General features: G+C 43.2%; 2 protein-coding genes across 6 annotated transcripts in view; both read left to right on the forward strand.

Moving 5' to 3' along the window:
• Positions 1-10,532, forward strand: part of TMEM45A (transmembrane protein 45A) — a 30,097-nt gene extending 19,565 nt beyond the window's left edge. For 3 of the 4 annotated variants that reach the window (XM_024101096.3, XM_042853110.2, XM_005283542.4), the window contains 3 exons: positions 400-584; positions 3,349-3,494; positions 4,697-4,851. In XM_024101096.3, coding sequence (XP_023956864.1) covers positions 400-584; positions 3,349-3,494; positions 4,697-4,790 — 425 coding nt within the window. In that variant the 3' untranslated portion in view covers positions 4,791-4,851. Of the gene's footprint in view, positions 1-399; positions 585-3,348; positions 3,495-4,696; positions 4,852-7,457; positions 7,541-9,501 lie in introns of those variants that run through there. The other variant, XM_065573845.1, reaches the window with a different exon arrangement.
• Positions 10,533-15,777: 5,245 nt separating this feature from the next.
• ADGRG7 (adhesion G protein-coupled receptor G7) overlaps positions 15,778-27,242 on the forward strand; it is a 62,166-nt gene continuing 50,701 nt past the window's right edge. The window contains exon 1 of one of the 2 annotated variants that reach the window (XM_065587720.1): positions 15,778-15,909. Coding sequence is in view for 1 of the 2 variants with exons in the window: in XM_065587718.1 (XP_065443790.1) it covers positions 17,300-17,411 (112 nt within the window). In the remaining variant the exon portion in view is untranslated. Of the gene's footprint in view, positions 15,910-17,273; positions 17,412-27,242 lie in introns of those variants that run through there. The other variant, XM_065587718.1, reaches the window with a different exon arrangement.

Here is a 27,242-nt window from a genome sequence, read left to right on the forward strand (position 1 = left end):
GTGGGGCAGCAACTGAGCTACTTTATGGAGCTGCACCCACCTCAGTGTTATATGGTGATCAGACTATATAACTATAACCCGACTATAAAAGCATGTACGTATGTATGTACAATTACATGTCTCCTCCTTCCTTCCTTTTGCGTCTGCTTCCGTCTTATAGTACAAAGGGGCCTAATCCCGACTGGGGCCTCTGGGTGCTACCATAATATAAATATTATCTTTGTGCATTTCTAAGCTTAACTCACTATGGAATAAACATTTTAAAGGGAACTTGATACAGAGGGAACAGTTCACAGTTTCTAGTGGGAGAGGAGGGGAACTGTTGGATGTCATTAAAACAAATGCCTGGTATTGTACTGTTCTCTCTTAAAAGATTGATCAGTTCCTATGTTGTCACAGGTTTTCTCTTTTATTACCACATACATGGGCGAGCCATGCTGGATTTTCATGTTCATCAGTTACTTTTAGTGGCTATCTTTGGAGCAGCTTTTTGCATATTTCTGGAAGTCTTCTTCCGCGGCAGCATTGTCCTTGAGATGCTCCGGACGAGTCTCTGCATTCTGCAAGGTAGCTGGCTCTGGCAGGTGAGTCAATGTTTCCAGCTATTAGGAGTCCCTCCTTTGATTGTAATACTTGCTTTATCCCTTTGCTGCTTCTCCATTGGCATGCTGGTACTTCAGATGTGACCTTCTATGCATTTACACAGTGCCTTTTATGCACAGATCTCAAAGCACTCATAAATAACAACTAATCTTGAATTTCCCTGCGAGGATATAGAAGTGCTTAGTACACATTTTACAGATGGGGAAGCCATTTTACCAGTATATCAGTTTTCCCAAGGCCAGATATTGACTCAATGCGTGAACTAAGAATAGAACCCAGGAGTTCAGATTCAGTCCTTTGCTGTAATGACTAGACATTCCCAACCCTGGAAAATACTGTATGAACTATGTAAACCAACAGTTACTTAGTGGTGCTACATAAATGCAGTGTTTTTTACAGATAAAGTAAGTCCACAATTCAGAAAATCTGCAGGAAAATTAATAAGTAAATGCTCATCAAAGCACAGTCAAGGTAGAAGATGGAGGAAAGGCCATGTGAACAATTCATTGGCATTGCTGTAAAGAGCAGCGGTGGCTCCAGGCACCAGCGCTCCAAGCACGTGCCTGGGGTGGCAAGCCGCGGGGGGCGCCCTGCCGGTCCCTGTGAGGGCAGCAGTCAGGCAGCCTTCGGTGGCATACCATGGGAGGTCTGCTGGTCCTGCGGCTTCGGCGGCAATTTGGCGGCGGGTACACCGAAGCCGCGGGACCGGCGGACCTGCCGCAGGCATGCTGCCGAATCTGCGGGACCGGGGACTTCCCACAGGCATGCCAAAGGCGGCCTGCCTGCCGTGCTTGGGGCAGCAAAAAAGCTAGAGCCGCCCCTGGTAAAGAGGAAGGAAAAGGAGAAGTATCTTGAATATGTTGGATTGGTCCCATCTCTCTTTTTCCTAAAAAAAAATCTCAAGTGATCAGTCTATATCCTGATTCATCACTCCAAGCACAGCTTGCCAGTTTAAAAACTTTGGAAGTGGAACAGGTAAAACAAGTGCCCCAAACTTTAATACTTCAGCAATATGGGCACTAGCATCAGTCACGAGCATTACCTCATATAAGTCTAATAGACATTCCTATCACCATTTTGTCATTCCATATACTTAGTTGGTGTTTAGTAGACATACACCAATTAATTTGCTACTCTCAAGACAGTGTACTCATGAGAGAAATGGTGGTAAATATTCGTTGTATAAATCACTGTTGTCTAATAACAGAAGTAGGAATATCAGCAATCTTATGCTGGAGAACTGTGGTTGCTATAGTAACTTTTCTTTCCCTTATGTCTAGACTGGCTTCCCCGTTTTTTTTTTTTTAAACATGTTGGCCAGACATAGTGAATGAAAATGTGTGGGGTTCTTTAGAAGAACTAGACATTTAGCACCAAGTCAAATATTTAAACACTTGCACTAGCAAAAAAAGAAACCTCTTCAATTGCAAACTTTTCCATAATTGAGCTCAAGAAAAATGTCCAGTGTCTCAGAACTTACTGCTGTATTTTGTTGTTCCATGATTTTTTTCTCTTGACTAAAAAGTTTTACAACAGAATAGTTAGACATAGTCATTTAGCTTTCCTTGTCTATCTTGCCCTCATTAAGAGAGTAACTTATTACAACACAAGGAATTAAATAGAAAAACAGAAGAGTTCTCAGATACAAGGGTGGCTTTTTTGACACTTGCATGACAGACTTCAACTCTATGTGTGGATTGAATACCACATACTGGCTGCAGAGAGGCAAATTTGTAAAAGATGAGCAGCTTTCCTTTTGTATTGCCGATGCCCTGATTAATCAGATTCTCTGCATGTGAAGCAAAATACGGTCAATCCAACTCAAATGTTCTCAGCCAGACTGTTGAGAACTGATGCTAGAGCGGACAAGATAGCCTAAGGAACCAGTACTGTTCAAGTGAAACCCTGGTCAACGATAATAGTCGCTAGCATCTGATTGCTATTTGATGGCTTATGTGAAAATAGTTTGATCTCTTCCAGCTCCTAATAGATTGGTGTCCATGTCTCAAAAAGTCACCATCATAAGGGGCACTAGCTTGGATAAATGTGTTAAATTTTTGTAATATTTTGGAAAGAAATCTCACTCGCCATCTATAGAATACATACAGTTCTTATTAGTCTTTACTGATTTAATAAAAAGTGACACCGAAACTGTGAAAACATGTAAGTTAAAGTCCCCTCTCTTGAAATGAATAAATAATTAAAATCCAACCATTATTGTTTGCAATCTAACCTGATTATTGCCCCCATCCCACAACAGAATCTTATTAATAACCAGGCTTTTGGAGAAAGGGGAATGCAATAAGGGCTAGTATTTGTGGGTAGGTGGGTAATCTTTGACTCTGACAGTTTTCTGGCTGGTAGTGTTTCCCACTTTCAGAGCACAGAAGGAGAGCCGCTACTCAGTCCTCTTGTACCACACAAGCCTCACTCTCACAGGATCAGTTGGGCTGGTGCAGAGTTTCCCTTCATAGGAGATAATACAGAGCTCTCTGGAATTGGCCCTGTATCTTTGATGGAATTTATTTGTCTTTCAGCACTACAGTGCAGTTTTAGAAATAATCTAATTTAAGTATGATGCTGTAAAATTGTTTTGTTATAATGTTCTTAGATGTAATCTTCAATACACTTTAAAAAACAATCTGCAAACGTTTGCCGTGTGACCTATGCCCGGCATGTAATGCGTGGTATGGCTCAGAACAAATGTCAGATGAATGTTATTAAATAAATTTAATTTAATTACAGATTGGTTTTGTACTTTATCCTCCAAATGGCAGACTGGAATGGAACCAAATGGATCACAATAATATGATGTTCTTGACAATGTGCTATTGCTGGCATTATGCCTTTGCTTTTCTTATACTTGCAATGAATTACACTATTGTCAGCTGGTAAGTTAACTACAGAACTAAAACTTTGGAGAACCATGTGTCAGTTGCACCATAAGTGTAGGACTTTAGGCTCATGGGATAAAGACCCCCCCTTTCCTCCCAAGATAAAATAAAGATAGGCTTGCTCATTCATGGCCATTATATCACTGATCATTCCAGTGAAAGGGAAAATAAGTACTTTGTGAACAGAATGGTATTTCACCATTGTTAACTGGCATCTCATGTACATTGAGCTATTTTTGACATTGTTTAGAATTGCATTACAAAAATCAGAGCTGGAAAATACCTTCTAGATCAGTGGTTCTTAACCTTTCAAGACTACTGTACCCCTTTCAGGAGTCTGATTTGTTTTTGGTACCGCAAGTTTCACCTCCACTTAAAAACTACTTGCTTACAAAAGTATAAAAATACAAATGTGTCACAGCACACTATTGCTGAAAAACTGCCTACTTTCTCATTCTGTCTGTATGAAATTTTGATTTGTATTGACTTTGCTTGTGCTTTTTATGTAGCCTGTTGTAAAACTAGGCAAATATCTAGATGAGTTGATGTACCCCCTGGAAGACCTCTGCAAACCCCCAGGGGTATTCTACCTCTGGTTGAGAATCACGTTCTAGATCGCTAAGAATCAAGATGGGACAGTCCCTACAGCATGGTGACAGATAGTGCTTGTCTATGCCAGTTTTAAATGGCTCAAGACAAGTGGCTATTGCCACTTCATTTGGAGACTGTTGCACAGACCAAACAAATTTCATTGTTAATATTTTCCCATGACTAAATTTTCTTTTGGACAGTTTTATCCCATTATTCCTAACTATAGCCATGTGCCTGGTCTCACAGTGTTTAATCTGAGAAAACCCACACTGAAGTCCTTATTTTCTGTGAAATGGTATATTGGAGGAATCAGGTTTGATCACTGTGACAGCAATGTCTAGCCCATCTACCTGTTGTATCATCTTCCTTGGTGTTTATACCCTTTTCCATTCTTGTAGGCAGTTATATCCCTGCTCGGTCATTCTTTGGCCATATTTAGTTCTTCCAGTTTTTCCTCATAAATCAGTCATTCTGGCTCCTTGATAATAAAAATGATTAACTTTGTGTCCCATGTAACAATAACCAGATCAGCATTTGATTCATTGTTTAGTTTAGAATGTAAAATTATGTGGCAAACCTCTTCTTTTCTTTCCCCCCACTGTCTCCAGGGTGGTTCGTTCAAAGATTAAACAGGCACAGTCCGTGGAGATGGGATTACTGAAAACATCCGAACGAGATCAGGAATCAGAAGACGAAATCTAGTTTTGTATAAATTCTGTTTTACCACTTTGCCTTCTTCATCATTAAGATAATTTTTACCTCATTTCTAGATTAGTTTACCATCTTGTTTGTTCTTCATATAACTCGCTATGCAAGTATCATCCATAAAGTACTGTATACTGCTACATAATTAGATTTTCATTTGCAGAGTGTAGGCCTTATATTAATGTGGTGTTTCCATTAGTACATTGTTCATCACATGCTTTAGTGGAAAAATATTTTCCTATTAGATGAACTTAGCTTGGATGGGGTGACATTGTCAAGTAAAAATCAATTCAGCCCATTAATAGCTGAGCAACATGTTCTCCTCCTGCTGTTGGAGAAACTGGTAAATTTCCATATCTAAATATGTCAAAAAAGCTGAATTTGCTGAATTGCCAGGCATGTACATAAAATAATTTACAGAACTTTAAAACAATGGAATAAGCACATTATTGATGGAGACCTACATCTGCATTGTCAAGAATATCTTTGCTTGTTGTTTCAAATGAAATAGCAAAAAACTGCAAATTGCAAACCCATGTAGCATTTATCTGCACAGTCTATCCTTTGTTCGTTACCACATGTGCTCTACCAAACTTCTGCAAGGAGATCAAGTAAATGTAGAAATGACCATTGGGATTGCCCATCATGAGGGGAAGTTACTCATTGCAGTGACTTGACACTCCTATCACCCTTCGCTTTGACAAGCAGTACATTGACCCTACTTTACAGCCAGGGGTATTGGAACAATTTTTATAGTGGGGGTGCTGAAAGCCTTTGAACAAAACTGTAAACCCTGTATATGATGGAAACCATGTATGTGGTTGTTACTACTACTTCAAGCCAGGGGGTGCTGCTGCACCCCCAGCACCCTTAGTTCCACACCCCTGTTTACAGCAAGTATAGCAACTTTCTATAGAAAGGCTGTTGTGTGTCAAACAGGGCAACATCAGGCATCCAAGTTAATTCTGTACCCTAAATTCAGCTCCTTTCCCATACTGCAGTCTAGTGGGATTTCAGTAAGGCGCTGGGGCAGTCACATAACTGGATGCAGTGCACAAATCCAAATGCTGTGCTCAGCAATGGCAGCATATGTACTTGGACCCAGTCTGCAGCTGAGGGACCTGCTCTGTTCTCTCTGCACTCTCGTGGAGGATGTTGATCATTGTAGAATAGAGTGCTGTATGGACACGTGCACACAGTGATCATTTCAAAATCAACTCCGCAGGCGTCTTTGTGCATTTCTGAATGTATAGTAATTTGTACTGTACAAATGATTCTGTGAGGTGCCAGGTTTCAACTCCTGCTGCCGTAAGGATACATTCCAATATGAATTGTAGGATTAGGAAATGAATAATACATGGCAAAGAACATTAGTGAGCCTTATTGCATGGCAGCATACTGCCCCCAGGAGGTTCAATACTTGAAGTACATCTGTAACACAACTCATTCTTTAAAAAGCCTATAGTAGTAATAGGGCATGACTGGACATCTGCCATTCAGCAACAATTACTCCTGGGAGAATTCGGCACCAAAAAATTAAAAATTCTGTTCACAATATTTTAAAATTCTGCATATTTTATTTGTCAAAATAATGCAATATAATCACTCTGGTTCCAATTATTTTGGTAATTTATTTAAACTACAATATAATGGATAGAGAATGGGAGTGGGGAGCAAATCCCCTTGCCTAATAGTAATGTAGCTAGGTGTGACCCTTTATTTCAAGTCAACAAATATATGCAGCCATATGCTCAGTGTTACAACATAGGCAAGTGAGGGCAGGGGAATCAAACTCACAATTTATGTTGGCTACTACCCATCTCTGAAAGGACAGTAGCCAACAGTTCATAGAGCACATTGTGATAGGAAATTTTTTCAGTACAAACATTTAGACCAGTTCTAATCACTAAAGCACCATCAGCATTTATAAGGCCATACTGTCTTTTACCCTGGGCACTCTGGCAATGTAAAGAAGCCTCAAAACTTTTACACCTGTTTTATACTCCTGGGGAAATTCACAAAGACAATGGGAACACTAAGCAGGCAGGCTCCAACATTCTGCTCTGCCTGAGGGGACAGAGCCTGTCCCATGCCTTCCTCCTCAGAAACATCCCGTAGCCCTGCCCCTCCATGCTGATTGTGCTGCAATAGCGAGTGAGAGGGACAGAGTGTCCCTCTCTCTCTCTCACATGCATCCCCCTCCCGGCAGTGATTTACATCTCTACCGGCTCCTCTGAGCGCTCAAACTGACCTGCCTGCACTGCTGGGGAGGGGCACATAACTGGTCTTCTGGCTTCCCTTTGCTTCCCTGCCAGAAGCCATTTTTCTGTGGAGAAGCAAAGAAATCTGCAGGGGACATGAATTCTGTGCACGCACAGTGACGCAAAATTCCCCCAGGAGTAAACAATTCCTGTTATTGTAGGTTCCACTGCCAGAGAAGTGAGTACAATAGGAATTCTGAAGGCAATGGAACACAGCAGCCATCAACTGTAGGGCAGTTACTCTGCAAAAGGAGCCTCTTGCTTTCAGAATACATCCTTTTAAAATATTAATATTTATATATTATACTCATTGCATTTAAAAACAGGATGTTGCACAGTAATGTAATGTAAAAATTCCAGCCCACTGGGACTGAAACTAGAGACATACTTTTTTTTCTCTTAGTGCTCTCATGTTTTCATCATACACTCCAAGGCAAGATCCAGGTTCTGCAGTCCTTATGTAAGCAGTCACATTCACTGATGGAGGTGAGTAAGAGCAACAGGATCTGGATCTAAATTTGTGTGCTTCATCTGAATTTATCCTTGTCCTTTCGATATAAAGCAGAAAAAAGTATAGCTTAAATAAAGCTAATTGCAGTAAGACTACCACTCTAAAAATATAAAACTATTATTTAAAGTAGTTTATAGCTGTAAGGAAAACCAAGGATAAGGAGAAAAGCTCAAGACCCTTTACTTATAGCTACTTTACCTTTAAATGCACACAAATACATTATAGGCTACATTTTTCAGGGAATCTTCCCTTCAGTTGTCAGTTCTTTAAAGGTTGGAGCTGGTCACTTTAGAATTTCTGGCTTTTCAGAGCTTTTCTAATATAAGCTACATTTTAAAATCTTTAACGCTGGACTAAATTTTAAAATGGTGCACATGTTAAATTGACTATAAAGCACTTTGCTCAGGTACAGCACAGGCAGCAGCAATGCAAGCTTTCTCATTGCCCTGCCAATAACAACACTTAGTACTGTAAAACTATTAATGTGCCTCAAGCCCTGACCTGAAGGGACCATGTAAGCAGGAGAAGAGAGCAGTAACTCTCTGAGCACTGGAAATGTTAAAGGATGCAGTTTGCTTGGAGTATTTTTTTTTTCAATATAAAGATTTTAGATGGTCACTTTGAATTACTTCTGGTCCCCACCAAGTATCTTGCTACTTGTCACTAGATCTGAGAATAATTATTGATTAGTAATAAATATGAACCTGAATCAAAACCTTAGAACAGAACACTCCCAAACTTTCCATCTAAGTTCTTATACTACCCATCACTGTGAGATGGGAAAGTTTAGCTCAAGATCCAAACTTCACAGTTGGTATCCATTACTAAATAACCGTTTGTTCTTCTGTAGTGCCTTTCATTGGAGGCTTTTGCAACTCTTTGAAAACATTAATGAAGTCTGCTTCACAATACTACTGTGAGTGAGGTATCATTCCTCCTATTTTATATATGGACATTTCCATATCAGCAGGACTTAGTCGTACTGCAGTCTGTGACATTACCTTCTCAGTGCAGCTGAAACTCAGAAGGAAGTGATACCTACCCCATTCTGCAAATCTAGGATTTTTGTGGCACTTGAAGGGCCACATTGTCCCATTAATTACACTAGTGGAGCCTCATGAAAATAATTTTTTTCTGCAGACATAAATGAAGGCAGCTCCATTGAGTTCAAAGGAGTTTTGTCTGTTTACAGCAACAGAAGATTTGGCTCAGTGTGGTTGCCACTGAACCGGAGACAATGACCATAATCAAAAAAGATGCCCATAGGGCAGCCTGGGGTTGAACTCAAGGTGCTAAACAGAGTTAAAAGCAGTATAGCTGTGTCTTAATTGCTATTCTAACTGGAGTTATCCAATGTGGATTATCTAACCAAATGAAGAATATACTTTTTTTACGGGGGGGGGGAGAAGGGGGGAGGAGTGTAGACATACCTTAAAAGTGCTCCTCCTTTCCCTGTCTCAGTCTTAAAATTCTAACACTGAACTCTTGGAATTACCAGAGTTCATGTAATTAAACCCTGGAATCATTCCATCAGTGGGGATAGTGCCATAGGTTGTTGTGAGGGAAAAATCAGATATGATTCACAATCTGCTAAGAGGGGACATGTACAGCTCCCTGTGCTAGATTTAGTGAGTGACCCATACAGTTGTCTGAGAATTGGATGACCAAGTTTGCTGGATGCATTTTGTCTGTTTTGGGCAGATACAAATCTCTAGAAAAGACACTTCCAGAATTCCAATTGAGAAGTTAGAAGTCAACACTTTTTGTGACTAATCCTATAATTTCTTTTATGCACAAAATACCTTCTTTTACTAAAGATGGCATTACAAAGAGGCAAAATAAAAAAGGGTTTTAAAGTGTTCAGGATGTTCAATAATTTTCCCTCCAAGTTTTTCCTCCCCTATTTCATGCTGTCTTTACCAAATCTGTCTTGTAGGCAAGCTTCTTACTCTACTGTAAAGATGGAACTGAATCTATACCCTACCTCTCAACAAATACAAGCATTGGCATATGTTGGAATCTGAATCTTAATATCAAGGCTGACCTGAACTCTGTAATGGACCAAACCAAAACCCCAGAGCTGAATACACCCGCATCCCAAGCCTTAAAATGTTCAAAATCCAGATCTGAATCTTTCAGCTCAGGCCCATCTCTACTCTAAAGCTAGTAACTTACTAGCTGCTTATGGTTCATTGTGAGTAATTTTTAACGCATAGGGCTTGATCCTACTAAGTGGTGAGAGTCCTCAACATCCACTGACTTAAGGTGAGAATGATAACTATTATTTCAGTGATGCTTCTGTCTCCTTATCCCACAAATACTACAGTATAATGGCTATTTTCGAATGATAAGAAAAATAAGAGACTAACTTCAATACATGCACAACTATTTGATGCCATGATATAAATGTCTCAAATTTGGAGAAACATGGATTGGAAAAAACAGATGCTAAAGCCTCAAATTTTAAGACTTCTTGAATTTCTGTACAAATGTCTGGTATTAAAATCAAATACAAGTAAAAGCAAAGGGAAAATTGTAATATATTTACAGAATCTGTAATATAAAAAGATGCAGTCATTTTCTCAAACTGTGTAGTATTGTTGTAATAGCATCATGAAAGAAATCAAGCAGTATATTTTTAGGAGGAATCTTTTATTTGTTTTTAAGCAGAACGATTCATTGGGTGTCTTCAAATGCTGTTCCTGATTGGTTATGTTTTGAACACTATTCTCTGTTAATACTAAAGAAATATGACCTTTGGCATTCCTTTATCAATAGTTTCTCTTTGAATTCAGAGAAGGGATGGAAGTGTGCCAGGTTTACAAACATACCAGTTAAAAAAGATAGTGCTTTAATGAAACCTTAAGTTATTATTAAATATTTGTGCCTTTAAAAAAACCACAATAGTTAATAACAAACAAGACGTGCCTGTAATTTTATTTAAATAAAACTGATTTATGCATTGCTGAAGTCTGTCATCTCTTCAGTGGAAAGGCTTGATTGTGTAGAGATGTGTGTAATTGTGTGTTTTTACAAGTCTGATGCCCTCAGAGGACAGAGTTGACTGAGTGGCAACTTCCTGAATGCCAGTTCTGCCTTGATGTCCAGGTCACTTTCCTTGCCGTTCACAGGGATGAAAGAAGGCATTTTGGAGGCAGTGCCACTGGGTCTGTACAAAGCACAAATCCACAAGAGCTGAATACCATGTTAGAGGGGAATGGCAGGCTATGTGTTCTCTTTCCTGCTCATACCATGCTGCCAGCCAGCAAGGCCACACAGCTGAAGGTCTTTCATCACGTGTTGGAAATGAGGATTCCTTTGCTACTGTGCTTCCAAGTACACACTTGGGCATTTCTCCTGTTATCAACGTCAAATACTTAGAATCATAAAACTGGAAGGACCTTGAGAAGTCATCTAGTTCAGTCCCCTGCACTTGTGGCAGGACTAAGTATTACCTCTACCATCCCTGACAGGTGTTTGTCTAACCTGCTCTTAAAAATCTCCAATGATGGAGACTCCACAACCTCCCTAGGCAATTTATTCCAGTGCTTAACCACCAAATCATTTTTTCCCTCCTCCTTGTAACAACCTTTTATGTACTTGAAAACTATTATCATGTCCCGTCTCAGTCTTCTCTATCCCAGATTAAACAAACCCATTTTTTTCAATGTTCCCTCATAGGTCATGTTTTCTAGACCTTTAATCATTTTTGTTGTCCTTCTTTGGACTCTCTCCAATTTGTCCACATCCTTCCTGAAATGTGGCACCCAGAACTGGACACAATACTCCAGATGAGGCCTAATCAGTACGGAGTAGAGCGGAAGAATTACTTCTCGTGTTTTGCTTACAACACTCCTGCTAATACATCCCAGAATGATGTTTGCTTTTTTTGCAATAGTGTTACACTTTTGACTCATATTTAGTTTGTGGTCCACTATGACTTCCAGATCCCTTTCTGCAGTACTCCTTCCTAGGCAGTCATTTCCCATGTGTGCAACTGATTGTTCCTTCCTAAGTGGAGTACTTTGCATTTTTCATTATTGAATTTCATCCTATTTACTTCAGACCATTTCTCCAGTTTGTCCAGATCATTTTGAATTATAATCCTATCCTCCAAAGCACTTGCAACCCCTCCCAGCTTGGTATCGTCCGCAAACTTTACAAGTGGACTCTGTATACCATTATCTAAATAATTGATTAAGATATGGAACAGAACCGGACCCAGAACTGATCCCTGCAGGACCCCACTCATTATGTCCTTCCAGCATGACTGTGAACCACTGATAAATACTCTTTGGGAACAGTGTTCCAACCAGTTTTGCACCCACCTTATAGTAGCTCCATCTAGGTTGCATTTCCCTAGTTTGTTTATAAGAAGGTCATGCGAGACAGTATCAAAAGCTTTACTAAAGTCAAGATATACCACATCTACTATTTCCCACCTATCCACAAGGCTTGTTACCCTGTCAAAGAAAGTTATCAGGTTGGTTTGACACAATTTGTTTTTGACAAATCCATGCAGACTGTTACTTATCACCTTAATATCGTCTAGATGTTTGCAAATTGATTGATTAATTATTTGCTCCATTATCTTTCTGGGTACAGAAGTTAAGCCGACTGGTCTGCAATTCCCTGTAATGTCCTTATTTCCCTGTTTATAGATGGGCACTATATTTGCCCTTTTCCAGTCTTCTGGAATCTCTCCCGTCTTCCATGACTTTTCAAAAATAATCATTAATGGCACAGATATCTCTTCAGTCAGCTCCTTGAGTATTCTAAGATGCATTTCATCAGGCCCTGCTGACTTGAAGACATCTAATTTGTACAAGTAATTTTTAACTTGTTCTTTCCCTATTTTAGCCTCTTCTGATTACCTCATTTTCACTGGCATTCACTACATGAGATGTCCAATCACCACCAACCTTCTTGGTGAAAACTGAAACAAAGAAGTCATTAAGCACCTCTGCCATTTCCACATTTTCTGTTATTATTTCTCTCCCCCTCCACTCCCATTGAGTAACGGGCCTACCCTGTCCTTGGTCTTCCTCTTGCTTCTAATGTATTTGTAGAATGTTTGCTCGTTACCCTTTATGTCTCAAGCTAGTTTGATCTCGTTTTGCATTTTGTTAAATCTGCTGTGAAAGTGTTCTTAAAACGAACATGTGCTTGGTCATCTTCTGAGACAGCTGTAACATGAAATATATGCAGAATGGGGTTAAAACAGAGCAGGAGACATACAATTCTCCCCCCAAGGAGTACAGTCACAAATTTAATTGACGCATTATTTTTTTGATGAGCATCATCAGCATGGAAGCATGTCCTCTGGAATGGTGGTTGAAGCATGAAGGGGCATACGAATGTTTAGCAAATCTGGCATGTAAATACCTTGCAATTCTGGCTACAAAAGTGCCATGAGAACCCTGTTCTCACTTTCAGGTGACATTATAAATAAGAAGCAGGCAGCAGTATCTCCCGTCAATGTAAACAAACTTGTTTGTCTTAGCCCAGAGACTTGGTGTTGGACCATTTAACCTTTACATAATTCTTACTGAATGCTCTAATCTGGTAGAGCTGTCCACTCTAGGGGTTTCCCCCACACCGTGTGGGTTCTCAGACCCTCTGACAGGAAGGTCAGCAGTACTTGGAGGGAGAAGGGGGAGGGGTTCCACAAGAGGCCAAAAAATTAAAAAATGGAGCCAGGTGGCAAGGGCTGAAATTTAAATACTGTTACTGAAGCTGCTGCATCCAGATTATGATGGACCAACCACTTTTTGAGACCATTTATAGCCCTGGGGAAGGGGGAACCCATCAGTCCCTGGGAAAATCACCTTCAATGAGCTGCCTTTCCCCAATTCCTGGCCTCCTGAGGTAAGACAATGGGAGCTGCTCCACATACTGAGGGGTTTCTTCTTCCTCTCTCAGTGCATAGAGCAGGCAGAGTTCCCTCTGCAGATGCTCCTCACCTGGCTCTGCAGCTCCTTCGCTCCAACTAGTCCAGGCAGCTCAGGGACCTGGGGGAGAGAAAGAGAGTGTGTATATGTGTGTGCATGTGAGAGACAGCACGCAGAAACTCCTTCCTGCCATCCACGTGCTTAGGAGAGAGGTGAGAGACTTCCTGCTGCACCCACCCAACCCCACTCAACCTCATGCTGCCAGGAGCTGAGAGAGCAGCGAAGGAAGAAGCAGGAGCCCAGTACTGATGGAGCTGCATTGGCATCTGGGGAGAGGTATGTGTGTGGGGTGTGGGGTGTCTGCGAGGGCGTCTCTGATGACAGGGTTTGTGGAGGGTGGGAGAAGGGCAAGGTGAAATCAGTGTGTGTGTGGATAGAAAACAGAGCAATTAATTGGGGGGAAAATTATTTGATGTGTATGGGGTGAACTAATTCCTATTTGGGGGTGGCAAAATTAATTGGAGGTGTTTGGCAAGGACATTGATTGATTGGGGAAGGATGAGGGCTTGTCTACACCATGCAGCTTTTAGCAACAAGGCTGTGTTGACACAGTCTTGTCACTAAAAGTCAGCATGTGTAAACGCTCTTGCCGACAAAATACTTCCAATCCTGCGAGTGGCATTAGCTTTGTAGGCAGGAGAGCACTCTTGCCGACAAAGCCGCATTCACACTGCCACTTGCGTCAGCAAAACTTTTGTCTTTCGCGGGGGAGCTTTTTTAAGTACCTGTAAAAGACAAAAGTTTTGTTGACAACTTCACAGTGTAGACATACCCAGAGAATGGAGAAGAGAAGAGAAAGAAAATCTCTTTTCTTCCCTCATCCCCTTCCACCTAATATCCACTTGCTACTCTCCCCCAGTCCACTTCTTGTCTCGATTTCCAGACTCTAACCATTTTTTCTACCCAGGCCATTTTCCTTCCTTTCTTCACCCCATTTTGTTATATGACAGAGGAGATGTAAAAGGGACAGGGGGAGGAGAGAGCACTCCCTACCTTCATGCAGGGGAGAGGAGCCAGGACTCCTCACAGCACCTACCATACTTACCCAAATTTTAGTTGTGATACTTGTTGATGATGTGATGCAACCTAGCCGGACCAAGTGAGAGTGCCATGATGGGCCCCGTTGGACTGGTTAAGGACTGACCCAAGGGAGGGCTGCAGAGAAGGACACACCAACCGAGGGTACTGCAAGGGGCCCTGTTGGACTGTTAGAAGACTGAGCCCAGGAAGGGCTGCAGGACACTGAGGATATTTTGGATTTATAGCCTGGAAGGGGTTTGTTTGTTTTGCACACAGACTGCATGTGACTAGGCTGAAGGGCTGAGTCACCGGAAACCCACCTGATGAGGACAGCGGCCAACAGGGGGCAACATGAGCAGAAGAAATTGAAAAAACAGCAGGCACACATTCACTTGACTAGGGGGCGCTCGTGAGAGGTGAATTCACCCCATTACAGTATCAGACTTGGAACCACATTTATTTTTGTACGAATTTTAAGTTATTTTACAGATTCAATTAAAAACACAATTTGAAAATAAGCAACCTTTATGTGTACAGTGCCTAAAATTATGTGTTCAGCTAACTTTTTTTGAAATTGTCACTGCTAAGGTGTGAACAAGGTAAATGTATATTCTAGAAGGATACTATTATTTGATTGTATTGTACCACTTTAAATAATGAATGACAAAGCATAATATGGTAATAAAAGTAATAATGATAATGACTGGCCAGGGCAGGTTAGGCATTTTAGAACTCACTACTCAAATAATTAAATTTAAGCATAAAAGAGAAATAAAATTATGAAATGCACAGTCCAGTCAAAAAATTAAAATAACAGTACTGTAATCCTTTACAAACTTTGAAAGAATAAAATTACAGCGAATATATGTGCACTGTCCATTTTGACAGGAAGTACCAAGAAGTAAGAACAACAAGAAGAGGAAGTATATAAGGGCTAGTCTACACTGGCATCGCTTTAACGTGCCTTGTGTGGTCGCAGCACACAGTGCTCTAAAAAAAGCACCGCCACAAGGGGCGTAGCTACCAGCGCTGGGAGTGCGGCTGAAACTTGCTGCGCTCAGGGGGGTGTTTTTTCACTCCCCTGAGCGAGAAAATTGCAGCGCTGTAAATTGCCAGTGTAGACAAGCCCTTAGTGTGTGTGAGAGAGAGAGTATGTGTGTGTTTGTTGAAGGCAATGTGTGTGGGAGACTGCGTGTGTGGGAAACTGTGTGTGCGCCTGAGTGTGTCAGCATGCTGTCTCTTTAAGCCAAGCAAACAGGAGCCTGAAAGCTTGTTCAGTACAGCAGCAACTGCAGCTCCCACTCCTGACCCAGAGGCAGCAGCCCAGACAGGCTCCTTGTCCCCCCTTCATCCCCCAGCTCAGCAGAGACCAGGTACACCCCGACATCACAGCAGATCCAGATGCAAACTCCCTGTCCACAAGCAGTGTGGCCAGCAGGCTCCATGGCGGGGGGAGAGGGAGGGTCAGAAGCAGGGTGGCTGCAGAGGGCTGTGGAGCAGGGCGGAGGAGGGGCAGTATCTTTCCTCCTGCTGCAAACTTCACTTGAATGTGGTATGAAACTGGAGGTGCCCCCCACCCTCCCTAAATGGCACCCCTCTTTCCTTGTCCTTTTCTGTTTATCCAGCCTCCCCTTCCTTTCCCCTGCCTGTAACACAGGGAGCCCATAAGACTTAATGCCAGGAAAACAGCAGAAAAGTGAGATGCCGCATCAGATGGAGAATGCTCGAAAGGTTTGCTTATATGACCTGGTTTTGGCTGCAGGGGTGTTGTAGCCATGTAGGTCCCAGGATATTAGCGAGACAAGGTGGCTGAGGTAACATCTTTTATTGGACCAACTTCTGTGGGTGAGAGAGACAAGCTTTTGAGCTGACATACAACTCTTTTTGGAAAAGGTACTCAGATTGTCACAGCTAACTACAAGGTGGAAGGGGGGGTAGCCATGTTAGTCTATATCCACAAAAACAATGGATTGAAGAAGTGGGTTTTTTACCCACGAAAGCTTATGCCCAAATAAATCTGTTAGTCTTTAAGGTGCCACTGGACTCCTCATTGTTAAGGTGGAACAGATTGTTTAGCATAAGTAGTTAACACATATTCTAAGGGACTATTCAAGGTAAAGTGGCCCGTTAACACCCCTCCCTGCCCCCGCAGTCATAGGACAAAAAAAAAGGTGAGGGTTAGTGGGTTACAGATTGTTGTAATAAGCCATAAATGAACTCACACAGAAAAATGATAAAAGACAAAAACACCATATCACCCCTGGGTGAACACTTTTCACAAAGCAATCACTTCATATCTGATCTCTCAGTCCTCATCCTCAAAGGAAACCTGCACATTTTCAGAAGACGAGCCTTGAAACGTAAATCCATAACTTTGTAGGGCACTCAAAATAATGGTTTAAATAAAGACACTAGATTTCTGCAGTGTTGCTGTAGCCATGTAGGTCCCAGGATATTAGAAAGACAAGGTGGGTGAGGTAAAATCTTTATTGGACCCACTTCTGTTGGGAAGAGAGACAAGCTTTCGAGCTTTTCAAAGAGCTCAAAAGCTAGTCTCTCTCACCAACAGAAGTTGTTCCAATAAATGATATTACCTCACCCACCTTATCTCTGGTTTTGCATGTCAAAACTTCCTTAAAATGGGACTGAGAGGGTTAAATTTTTAAACTTGAAAGTGAGAAAAATAGTTAATAGTTTATCCATCACAAGGAAGTGAGTTGATAGTATTATTTTATAGTGGGGCATGTTTAGTGCATACACAAGATGCCTTCAATCCGCTGGGACAGGAGAGCGTTGATTGTGATTATTTTTGGGATAGTGACTGCAGTGCTTTGGATATTATGCATTTGGCAGCTTGTCCTCAGGTATAAAACAGGTAATAAAAATATATTTCTGCTTTATCCAGTTTACAAAATAATATAATTAATACTGACTGAGTTCTTAGTGCCATCAGCTTCTTGAGCAGGAATGTCTCTTCTCATCATTGTTTTCATCATCCTGTGCTGGTCCCAGGATATTAGAGACACAAGGTGGGTGAGGTAATACTTTTTATTGCTAGGATGACCATATGTACTGTTTTGGACAGGACAGTCCCTTTTTTAAGCCCTGTCCTAGTGGCCCCAACATTTTTGTCAAAAGTGGGCATTTGTCCTGTTTGCTCTTGCCAACTGATCAAATGCCAATTTTTGTCAAAAAAGTGGGGTGCCGTGCAGAGGAATCTGTGGGTTGTGAGCAGCGATGCCAGCCCCGTGTAGAGGGGGAGGCAGGGCTCATGGGGTGAGGGGGCAGGCTGGGTTCCAACGACCCCAGCCTCATGGGGGAGGTAGGCAGGGTTCCAGCGACCCCAGCCTCATGGGGGTGGGGCCCTTGGGTGAGTGGCTTGGGCCAGCTCCATGTGGGGGGGGTGCGAGAGGTGTTACTTCCATATTGAAGTAGTTTCTCTTTGGGTATTTGTGTGGCCCATTCGATGATGCGATCTACTCAGGGGCACTGGAATGGGGGAGCCAAGAGGCCCTACCCCTCCCACTTTTGAAAGCGGACGGGCCTGGCCCGTCCACTTTTCGCCACTGGCTCGGCCCCCTGCCCCTCTTCTTGCCCCTTGGCCAGGCCGGAAACTGGAGCCCACATGGGTAAGAGTGGCCTGGGGAGCCTGGGCAGCTGAGGGGAGCTGTGGACCCTCCACCTGCCCTGGGTGAGGGGCCCAAGAGCAGTCCTGGGCAGTTGGAGGGTCCATGGCTCCCCACAGCTACCTGAATGGCTCTTACCCTGGCCCAGCTGTGGCTCTTCGGCCCCACCCCCAGGCCAGGCTGGCAGCCAGAGATGGGTCTGGGTAAGAGCTGCGTGGGCAGCTGTGGGGAGCCACAGACCCTCCACCTGCCCTGGGTGGGGGGCCTGGGAATCAGGGACATAGTCTGGGGGCTGCTCTTGGGCTCCCCCACCTAGGGTATGTGGAGGGGCCCAGGCTCCCCAGCCCAGCTCTAGCTTCTGACTTGGCCAGGGGAGTGGGACCTGGGGGGAAGAGGATGGGAAGGGGTGGGGCCACTGTGGGTGTGGGGCCTCGTGCCCCTCCACTTTTAGGAAGAATTAGTCGCCCCTGGATCTACTTCTCTGGTGGGGTGTCCTTGTCTGGTGAAGGTGGTTTTAAGTGTGTTAAGGTGTATCCCGGACATTCTCCTCAAAGCGAATTCTGTGGAATCTGAGTGCCTGGCTGTAGCGTTTTAAGTGTAGGCATACCTTCTCTCACCAACAGAAGTGGTCCAATAAAATATATTACCTCATCCAACTTGTGTTGTTGTCATAACATTGAAAGAGGTACTTTAAACTTTCTTTTAACTTTATTCATATGCAATGTTCACATACAGAGTATTTTGTTTGCAGTGCATTTACGCTATATTTAATTCCTATAAAATAGCCTTGCAGAATTATTAGGAAAGTTTCCAAGCCCTGATTGATATTTAACTTGACTGTATTTCTGTCCTCTAAAAACAAACCCCCACCATCAGCACCCCAAAAAAACAACACACATGCCTTGGGCAAGTGGACAAATAAAGTTTCATAAGGCTGCAGTAACATATAGTATACATAATATATATCACATTTAAATAAAATATATGCTTTGTAATAGCTATTTGTTACACTATTTCATTTTTCTATAAAATCTTCCATGACATTTTTAGATTTTGTTGAATATATAAGAATGAATAGATGTATGTATACACACACACACGTGGGCACATGTGGCCAAGAAAATCAGGCCCATATGTGTATGTGTACTTATGCTTTTTGGTGCAAGCATGTTGTGTTGTACAGTGACATTATGCAAAAAATAATGTGTGAGCCCCTATTCAAAAGTTGATACAAATAGAAAGAATCAGACATTGCTTGGTGCCTTAATAGAAAAGGACAAAAATGTGATCTGCAGATACCAGCCTTCTAGGAAACCTATGAAAATGTTCAATAAGGAAATTTTCAATGTTCAATAAGGAAATGTTCAATAAGGAAATTTTCATGAGAATTACCCACTGAAGTGTCAATGGGGAGTGGAAATGCCTAAGAACAAGAGATGGCATGTAATTATATACCAGTTGATTAACCTTCGTCAAGTATTATCAGCCTCTATGAATTTAACTATTCTGTATTTCTTGGATGTCACTCGGGAAGCTGAAAGTACAACATCATAATCGCCTTAATTCATCAGGGTAAGGAACTCTTTTGTGTGCTTGTGGCTTTGTCTTATTTGGAATTCAGCTATTTGTGGCCAGCATCTGGTGTAGCTGCACTAGTGCAAACCCCAAGTGTAGATAAGAAAAGCTGCAATTTGCATTGCTGCACCTAACTCCTGCTGGAAATTGGAGTAACTAATACAAACCATGGCTTCTTTTTCCACTCCCTACACTTAGGGTTTGCACCAGTACAGCAACACTAGCTGCTGGCAACAAAGGGCTGAAATGGAGCAGGGCTAATCTCAAGCATAGACAAGGCTTTAATTCCTAGTTTCAGAGTAACAGCCGTGTTAGTCTGTATCCGCAAAAAGAAGAACAGGAGTACTTGTGGCACCTTAGAGACTAACAAATTTATTAGAGCATAAGCTTTCGTGGACTACAGCCCACTTCTTCGGATGCATATAGAATGGAACATATAATGAGGAGATATATATACACACATACAGAGAGCATAAACAGGTGGGAGTTGTCTTACCAACTCTGAGAGGCCAATTAATTAAGAGAAAAAAAAAAAAAAAAAAAACCTTTTGAAGTGATAATCAAGCTAGCCGAGTACAGACAGTGTGATAAGAAGTGTGAGAGTACTTAGTACTTAGTACTCTCACACTTCTTATCACACTGTCTGTACTCGGCTAGCTTGATTATCACTTCAAAAGGTTTTTTTTTTTTTTTTTTTCTCTTAATTAATTGGCCTCTCAGAGTTGGTAAGACAACTCCCACCTGTTTATGCTCTCTGTATGTGTGTATATATATCTCCTCATTATATGTTCCATTCTATATGCATCCGAAGAAGTGGGCTGTAGTCCACGAAAGCTTATGCTCTAATAAATTTGTTAGTCTCTAAGGTGCCACAAGTACTCCTGTTCTTCTTTTTGCTTTAATTCCTGTTTGCTATGGGACTTGGGCATGCTACATATAGTTTAGAGCAGTAATTCTCAACCAGGGCTCCGGAGCCCATTGGAGGGCTGCAAGCAGGTTTCAGGGGGCCCGCCAAGCAGGGCTGGCATTAGACTTGCTGGGGCCCAGGGCACAGAGCCAAAGCCCCACCTCCTGGGGCTGAAGCTCAGGGCTCCGAGCACTGCCACCCTGGGCTGAAGCCGAAGCCTGAGAAACTTATTTTCACGGGGCCCCCTGTGGCGTGGGGCTCCAGGCAATTGCCCTGCTTGCTACCCCATAACGCTGGCCCTGACTTTTATATGCAGAAAAACAGCTGTGGCACAGATGGACTGTGGAATTTTTATAGCATGTTGGGGGGCCTCAGAAAGAAAAAGGTCAAGAACCCCTGGTTTTTAAAACCTTGTCTGGGAGTTTCAGTATTGCCAACTCTCATGGAAGTTGATGTTTTTCTGAGAACTGCAGCTCATGAAATTGTGATGATAAGAGAATCTTAATTTTTCTTTTTAATGAAAGCTAAGATTCTAGTCATCATCAGTTAGGAGAAAAGGTTGAAAATGTGAACCCTAAAGGCTCAAAAGGCAAATCAAAAGAACCCCAAATTATTATTTTTTAAATTTCATGATTTTTAAGCCAATGTCATGATTTTGGGGGCCTGTTTTATGATTTTTGAACACTTGGGCTTGGCAATACTGGAGTATTTTATGTCTGCAGAGGGTACTGGTTCCCTTCCCTCAAATAAAAGAGTTTAAAAAGAGAAATGCATGCAAAATGGTGAATTTGGAGACAGGAAATTCTAATCACATGAACAGAGCAGCGAAGCAGGGTTGAAACTAGACAGCAACAAATACGGCTATAGTCCCCATCTTGGATTTGGCAGAATTTGTGGGATTAAGATTTTGATGCAGAATTAAATATGTTTGAAAATTCTAAACTAAGGCAGACACTCTGTGCTAGCTTCTGCTCTTGGCTGCCTGGTTGACGCTGCATGGGAGCTATGTTTGTGCAGAAGCTGAGCTTTTGTCATCATGGCCTTGTGATTTTCTTGTTTTGTTTTAAAATGGTTTGATTTCAGGCTGGAATGTCAGCCTTATCTTTTTTCATTCCTTTTTACAATTTATGACTAACACAACCTCAAGTAGGCCTGCCCTATGCACCCTAGATCTGTGTGCGGATCTACCCTCTGTTCCTGCCCCTTCTATGAATCTATGGAACCTCCCTCTACCACTGCACCTCAGAGAGACCCCTTAACAGGGTTGGGGTTCTAGAGGCTGGGATAAACCAGGAATGGCTGAGTGGGGCTGGGATGAACAGGGATCCTTCACCAACACTGAGGGGAATCTGTTCACAACTTCAATACAGCCTGAGGCTGCACTGACTTCTGAGAAGAGCCTGACTGGGTTCTTTGTCTACTAGAGCGGTGGTTCTCAAACTTTTGTACTGGTGACCCCTTTCACATAGCAAGCCTCTGAATGTGACCCCCCTTATAAATTAAAAACACTTTTTAATATATGTAACACCATTATAAATGCTGGAGGCAAAGCAGTGTTTGAGGTGGAGGCTGACAGCTCGCGACCCCCCATGTAATAACCTCGTGACCCCCTGAGGGGTCCCGACCCCAAGTTTGAGAATCCCTGTACTAGAGCCTTGCTGCTTGGGAGTCAGGGAGAGCAAAAGGAGAAAATGAATGGAAAGGCAGAGGTCCCTGGCCTCCAGCAGGTGCCTTAAAATGTACAGATTCTGAAGGCTAACCCCACTGCTCATTGCATGACATGTTGTGGGGGAATCAAGCTCCTCAGTGCCAATGAAATTATTCAGATCCTGGACAAGTTTTCCTTCCCTCCTGCAGTTTTTTCCATGGGAGAGGCAATCTGGATTTAATGGTTAACATGATGGCTAGTAGACTCACTACACAGATGCATTGAGTTGTACTAAAAAAAAGACAGTGTTCCATATTCCTCATGGACATCTGGGTACGACACATCTGAGGGCTTGTCTGCACAAACATTTTGTTCACGGCAAGCTGGGTGTAAAGCTACCCCACACTAACCTGCCTCAGAGTAACTGTCCACATGGACAGCTTTGTCTTTATAAAGAAAAAAAGGACAGTTATTTTTAAAGAAAGCTTAAAGTTTTTAGAACTTCACAGAATGCAACAAATACTGTGGAGCGTCCTGAAATTTCTGTGATCTGTGATTTTTCTTCCATGCCTGATCTTGTCTCTTTCTCTCTCTTTTTTTTTTTTTTGGTAGGATTTTAATGAATAATTTGCATTCTCCTTCGGGCACACTGTCTCAGCAAGATTGTAAGAGTAGCAGTAGGCTCTTTGCCTGACTGGTCAGGCACTCGGAGAATATATGTTCATGTTATAAATGGGACATGGTTTTATTAGCATTATTTGCTAAAAATGCTAGCATGATCAGAAGTGATACACTTGACAATTCACAGAACATGTTCTGAACTGGTGCATTCATTAGCCTGCTGAGTATAATATACTGATTTAGTACATATATGTGTCCATGTATCTCACTCATGGCTAGCCTCTTATGTCCACAATGTAATAAAAAAAAAGTTCCACTAAGCCTCAGAGCCCAGGTCAATTGACTCAGGCTTGTGGGGCTCGGGCTGGGCTGGGGCTAAAAATAGCAGCGTAACTGTCTGCTTTGGGCTGGAGCCTGGGTTTTGAGAGTCACCCCCACTCATGGGGTTCAGAGCCCAGGCTCTAGCCCAGGGGAGGGCAAACATTTTGGCCTGAGGGCCGCATTGGGTTTCGTAAATTGTATGGAGGGCCAGTTAGGGGAGGGGGTCGTGGCCCAGCCCCCACCTCCTATCTGTCCCCCTCCGCCCCCCCGGGACTCCTGCCCCATCCAATCCCCCTGTTCCCTGACGGCCCCTCTGGGACCCCTGCTCCATCCACCCCCCCCCCCCCGCTCCCTGTCCCCTGACCACCCCCGGACCCCCGCTGCCCCATCCAACCCCTCCTCTCATTCCTGATGGCCCACCCGGGATCCCTGCCCCATCCAACCACCCCTTCTCCCTGTCCCCTGACTACCCCCGGAACCCCTGCCCCTGACTGCCCCCAGCTGCCGCATCCAACCCCCCTCCTTCCTGACTGCCCCCCCTGGGACCCCTGCCCCCATTCAACCCCCTGTTCCCCCCCGACCACCCCGACCCCTATCCAGACCCCCGCCCCCTGACTACCACCCCAAACTCCCCTGCCTTCTATCTAACCCCCCCGCTCCCTACCCCCTTACCGCACTGCCTGAAGCACCGGTGGCTGGTGATGCTACAGCCGTGCCGCCCAGCTGGAGCCAGGACATGCTGCCACCGCCGCACAGCACAGAGCACCGGGTCAGGCCAGGCTCTGCAGCTGCGCTGTCCCTGGAGCTCACAGCCCCAGAGCATTGCGCCGGCGGAGCGAGCGAGCTGAGGCTGCGGGGCGACCGCAGGGGAGGGGCCGGGGGCTAGCTCGGGGGTCGGGCAGGACGGTCCCACGGGCAGAATGTGGCCCACGGGCCGTAGTTTGCCCACCTCTGCTCTAGCCGAAGCCTGAATGTCTACACTGCCATTTTTAGCCCTGCAGTCCAAGCTCCACAAGCTGGAGTCAGGTTACCCAGGCCAGCCGTGGCCATGCTGCAGTTCTTTTATTGCAATGTAGATGTATCAAGGGGTATATCTACATTTCAATTGGGAAGTGTGATTTACACCATGTGTCAACATTCCTGTGCTAGCTTGGCTTGAGCTAGTACCCAAGAATGCAGTGTCTCCGCAGCAGTGTAGGCGGCAGCTACCCAGGCAGGAACGCAGGAGGTTGGGCGGAATTATACTTGGGGTGGCTAGCCTAAGCAGCCACCTGGGCTGCCGTGGGTACAGTGCTACTTTGAGGCACTACCTTCAGCAGAGCTAATGCAGGTACATCTTCACAAGTTGGGACGCACACCTCCCAGCTGAATGTTGACATATCCTAAGACTGCAACAACTTGCTACTTACTCAGTCCCGAAGGAATTACTCCTCTAGCTTAATGGTAGGCGGTGGTGGTGCTACGGTTCCTCAGTTTGATTCCAACTGATGCTCAAGGTAGCTTTACACATGTGGCCACTGTGTGTTTGTTACATGAGCATGCATCAAAGTGATTTTTCAATTGCTTTATCATGTTTATTATTGAGCAAAGCCTATTCCTCAGTGAGGGCTCTGTTCATGCCAGGTGTTGTGCTCTCCATTTTTCTTGTGGCACTGTTCAAAATGTGTGTCTAGAATTGTTTTCGTTGGAAAAAATTGGATTTTTCTTTTCCCAGTCTCCCATGACTCAAAGATAAATGCAGGGATTGTACTCAAATGCCTGAATAAAAAAATATCTCTTTAGCCAGAGACTAGGTGTGGGAATTTATAGCTCCAAAACTGAATGTGAAAATAAAGGGTATTCATGGAACATTTTACAGCCTCCTTTATAGTAGGTACTACCAGGTGTCTGTGATAAAACAAACCAGCTGATTCCCTATCTGTGCCCTATACTTCCCTTTCGTATACGCTGATGGACCTGATTACATTGTCCTGGAAGATACAAGTTAAAAACCAGTTGCAGGCAGCTAATTCTTGTTATATGACCTTGATGGTAGAGCTCCCCGAGCTGCTCCTTCGGATTGCTCTTCTAGTTGCAGGTTAAAAGAAGACAGTGGGTTTAGTTCTGCTGTCAGTTACACCACTGTAAATCTAGAGTGACGCCACTGAAGTTAGGGAGGGGAGTTAACTTGAGATCTAGGAACCAATCTAAAGTCTTTCAATTGATTTGAATGGGAGAGGGATCGGGTCTTTAGAGTGGTGCAATGGAGAGCAGATTTTGGCTCAGTGGGTTTAACCATTAGAAGAGACTGGAACTGAGCAAATATTCTATACAAACTGACTTATAAAAATCTTTCAGCCAAATTCTGCTTTCAGTTATACTGGTGTAAATCAGGAGTATTTCCATTGCCTTAATTGGAATTACTCCAGATTTAAAGCAGAGTTTGACCCTGTATTGTTTAAATGTCATAATAATACCTAATTCTTCCATAACATTTTTTATCTACAGATCTTAAAGTGCTTTACAAAGGAGGTCAGTCGTTATCCCCATTTTACAGAGGGGGAAACTGAGGCATGGGGCGGTAAATGAATTTTCCAGCATCACTCAGCGGGCCAGTGGCAGGGCCAGGAATAGAACGCCTAAGTCCCTGCAGTCCAGAGCTAGATATTTGTACTTATCAATACACTGGGACATTTGCTAGTCCTTCCTGCAATAGTTTTGCAAGTGGAATTCCTGTGGCTTTGAGGAATTTTTCACTAAATTCCATTGTGCTTTATTAAATGGAACAAATTTTTATTTTGAGCTTACAGTGTATAATGACATTGTAACCAATATGTGGAAGAGTTTTTTCATATTCTTAGATGTACATGCTTTTCCAGAGTGCAGCTTATATGAGTCTTGGGTCCTCGTTGCAGATCCCAGAGGCTTCATATTAAATTTTTGTACGTATAATAGTGCTAATCCTGGAAGGATACAGTAGTGTAGACACAACAACATAGTGGCGATACAACATATAAAGGATTAACATGTGGCCACTTTCTTCTAATAAAATAACTTGTTCTGGTTAAGATATCTGGTTTAAATGCTGGGAATAAGGACAAGTGCTGGAACTGGGACAGGTGTCTCCCAAAACAGGCACACCCACAATGCAAAATCAGCACGACTGTGTATCATAGAATCATAGAATGTCAGGGTTGGAAGAGACCTCAAGAGGTCATCTAGTCCAACCCCCTGCTCAAAGCAGGACCAATTCCCAACTAAATCATCCCAGCCAGGGCTTTGTCAAGCTGGGCCTTAAAAACCTCCAAGGAAGGAGACTCCACCACCTCCCTAGGTAACGCATTCCAGTGCTTCACCACCCTCCTAGTGAAATAGTGTTTCTAATATCCAACCTGGACTTCCCCCACTGCAACTTGAGACCATTGCTCCTTGTTCTGTCATCTGCCACCACTGAGAACAGCCGAGCTCCATCCTCTTTGGAACCCCCCTTCAAGTAGTTGAAGGCTGCTATCAAATCCCCCCTCATTCTTCTCTTCTGGAGACTAAACAATCCCAGTTCCCTCAGCCTCTCCTCATAAGTCATGTGCTCCAGACCCCTAATCATTTTTGTTGCCCTCCGCTGGACTCTTTCCAATTTTTCCACATCCTTCTTGTAGTGTGGAGCCCAAAACTGGACACAGTATTCCAGATGAGGCCTCACCAATGTCGAATAAAGGGGAACGATCACGTTCCTCGATCTGCTGGCAATGCCCCTACTTATACAGCCCAAAATGCCATTAGCCTTCTTGGCAACAAGAGCACACTGTTGACTCATATCCAGCTTCTCGTCCACTGTGACCCCTAGGTCCTTTTCTGCAGAACTGCTACCTAGCCATTCGGTCCCTAGTCTGTAGCAGTGCATGGGATTCTTCCGTCCTAAGTGCAGGACTCTGCACTTGTCCTTGTTGAACCTCATCAGGTTTTTTTTGGCCCAATCCTCTAATTTGTCTAGGTCCCTCTGTATCCGATCCCTACCCTCTAGTGTATCTA

Source organism: Chrysemys picta, chromosome 1 (assembly GCF_011386835.1).
Source record: "Chrysemys picta bellii isolate R12L10 chromosome 1, ASM1138683v2, whole genome shotgun sequence".
Lineage (NCBI taxonomy): Eukaryota > Metazoa > Chordata > Testudines > Emydidae > Chrysemys > Chrysemys picta.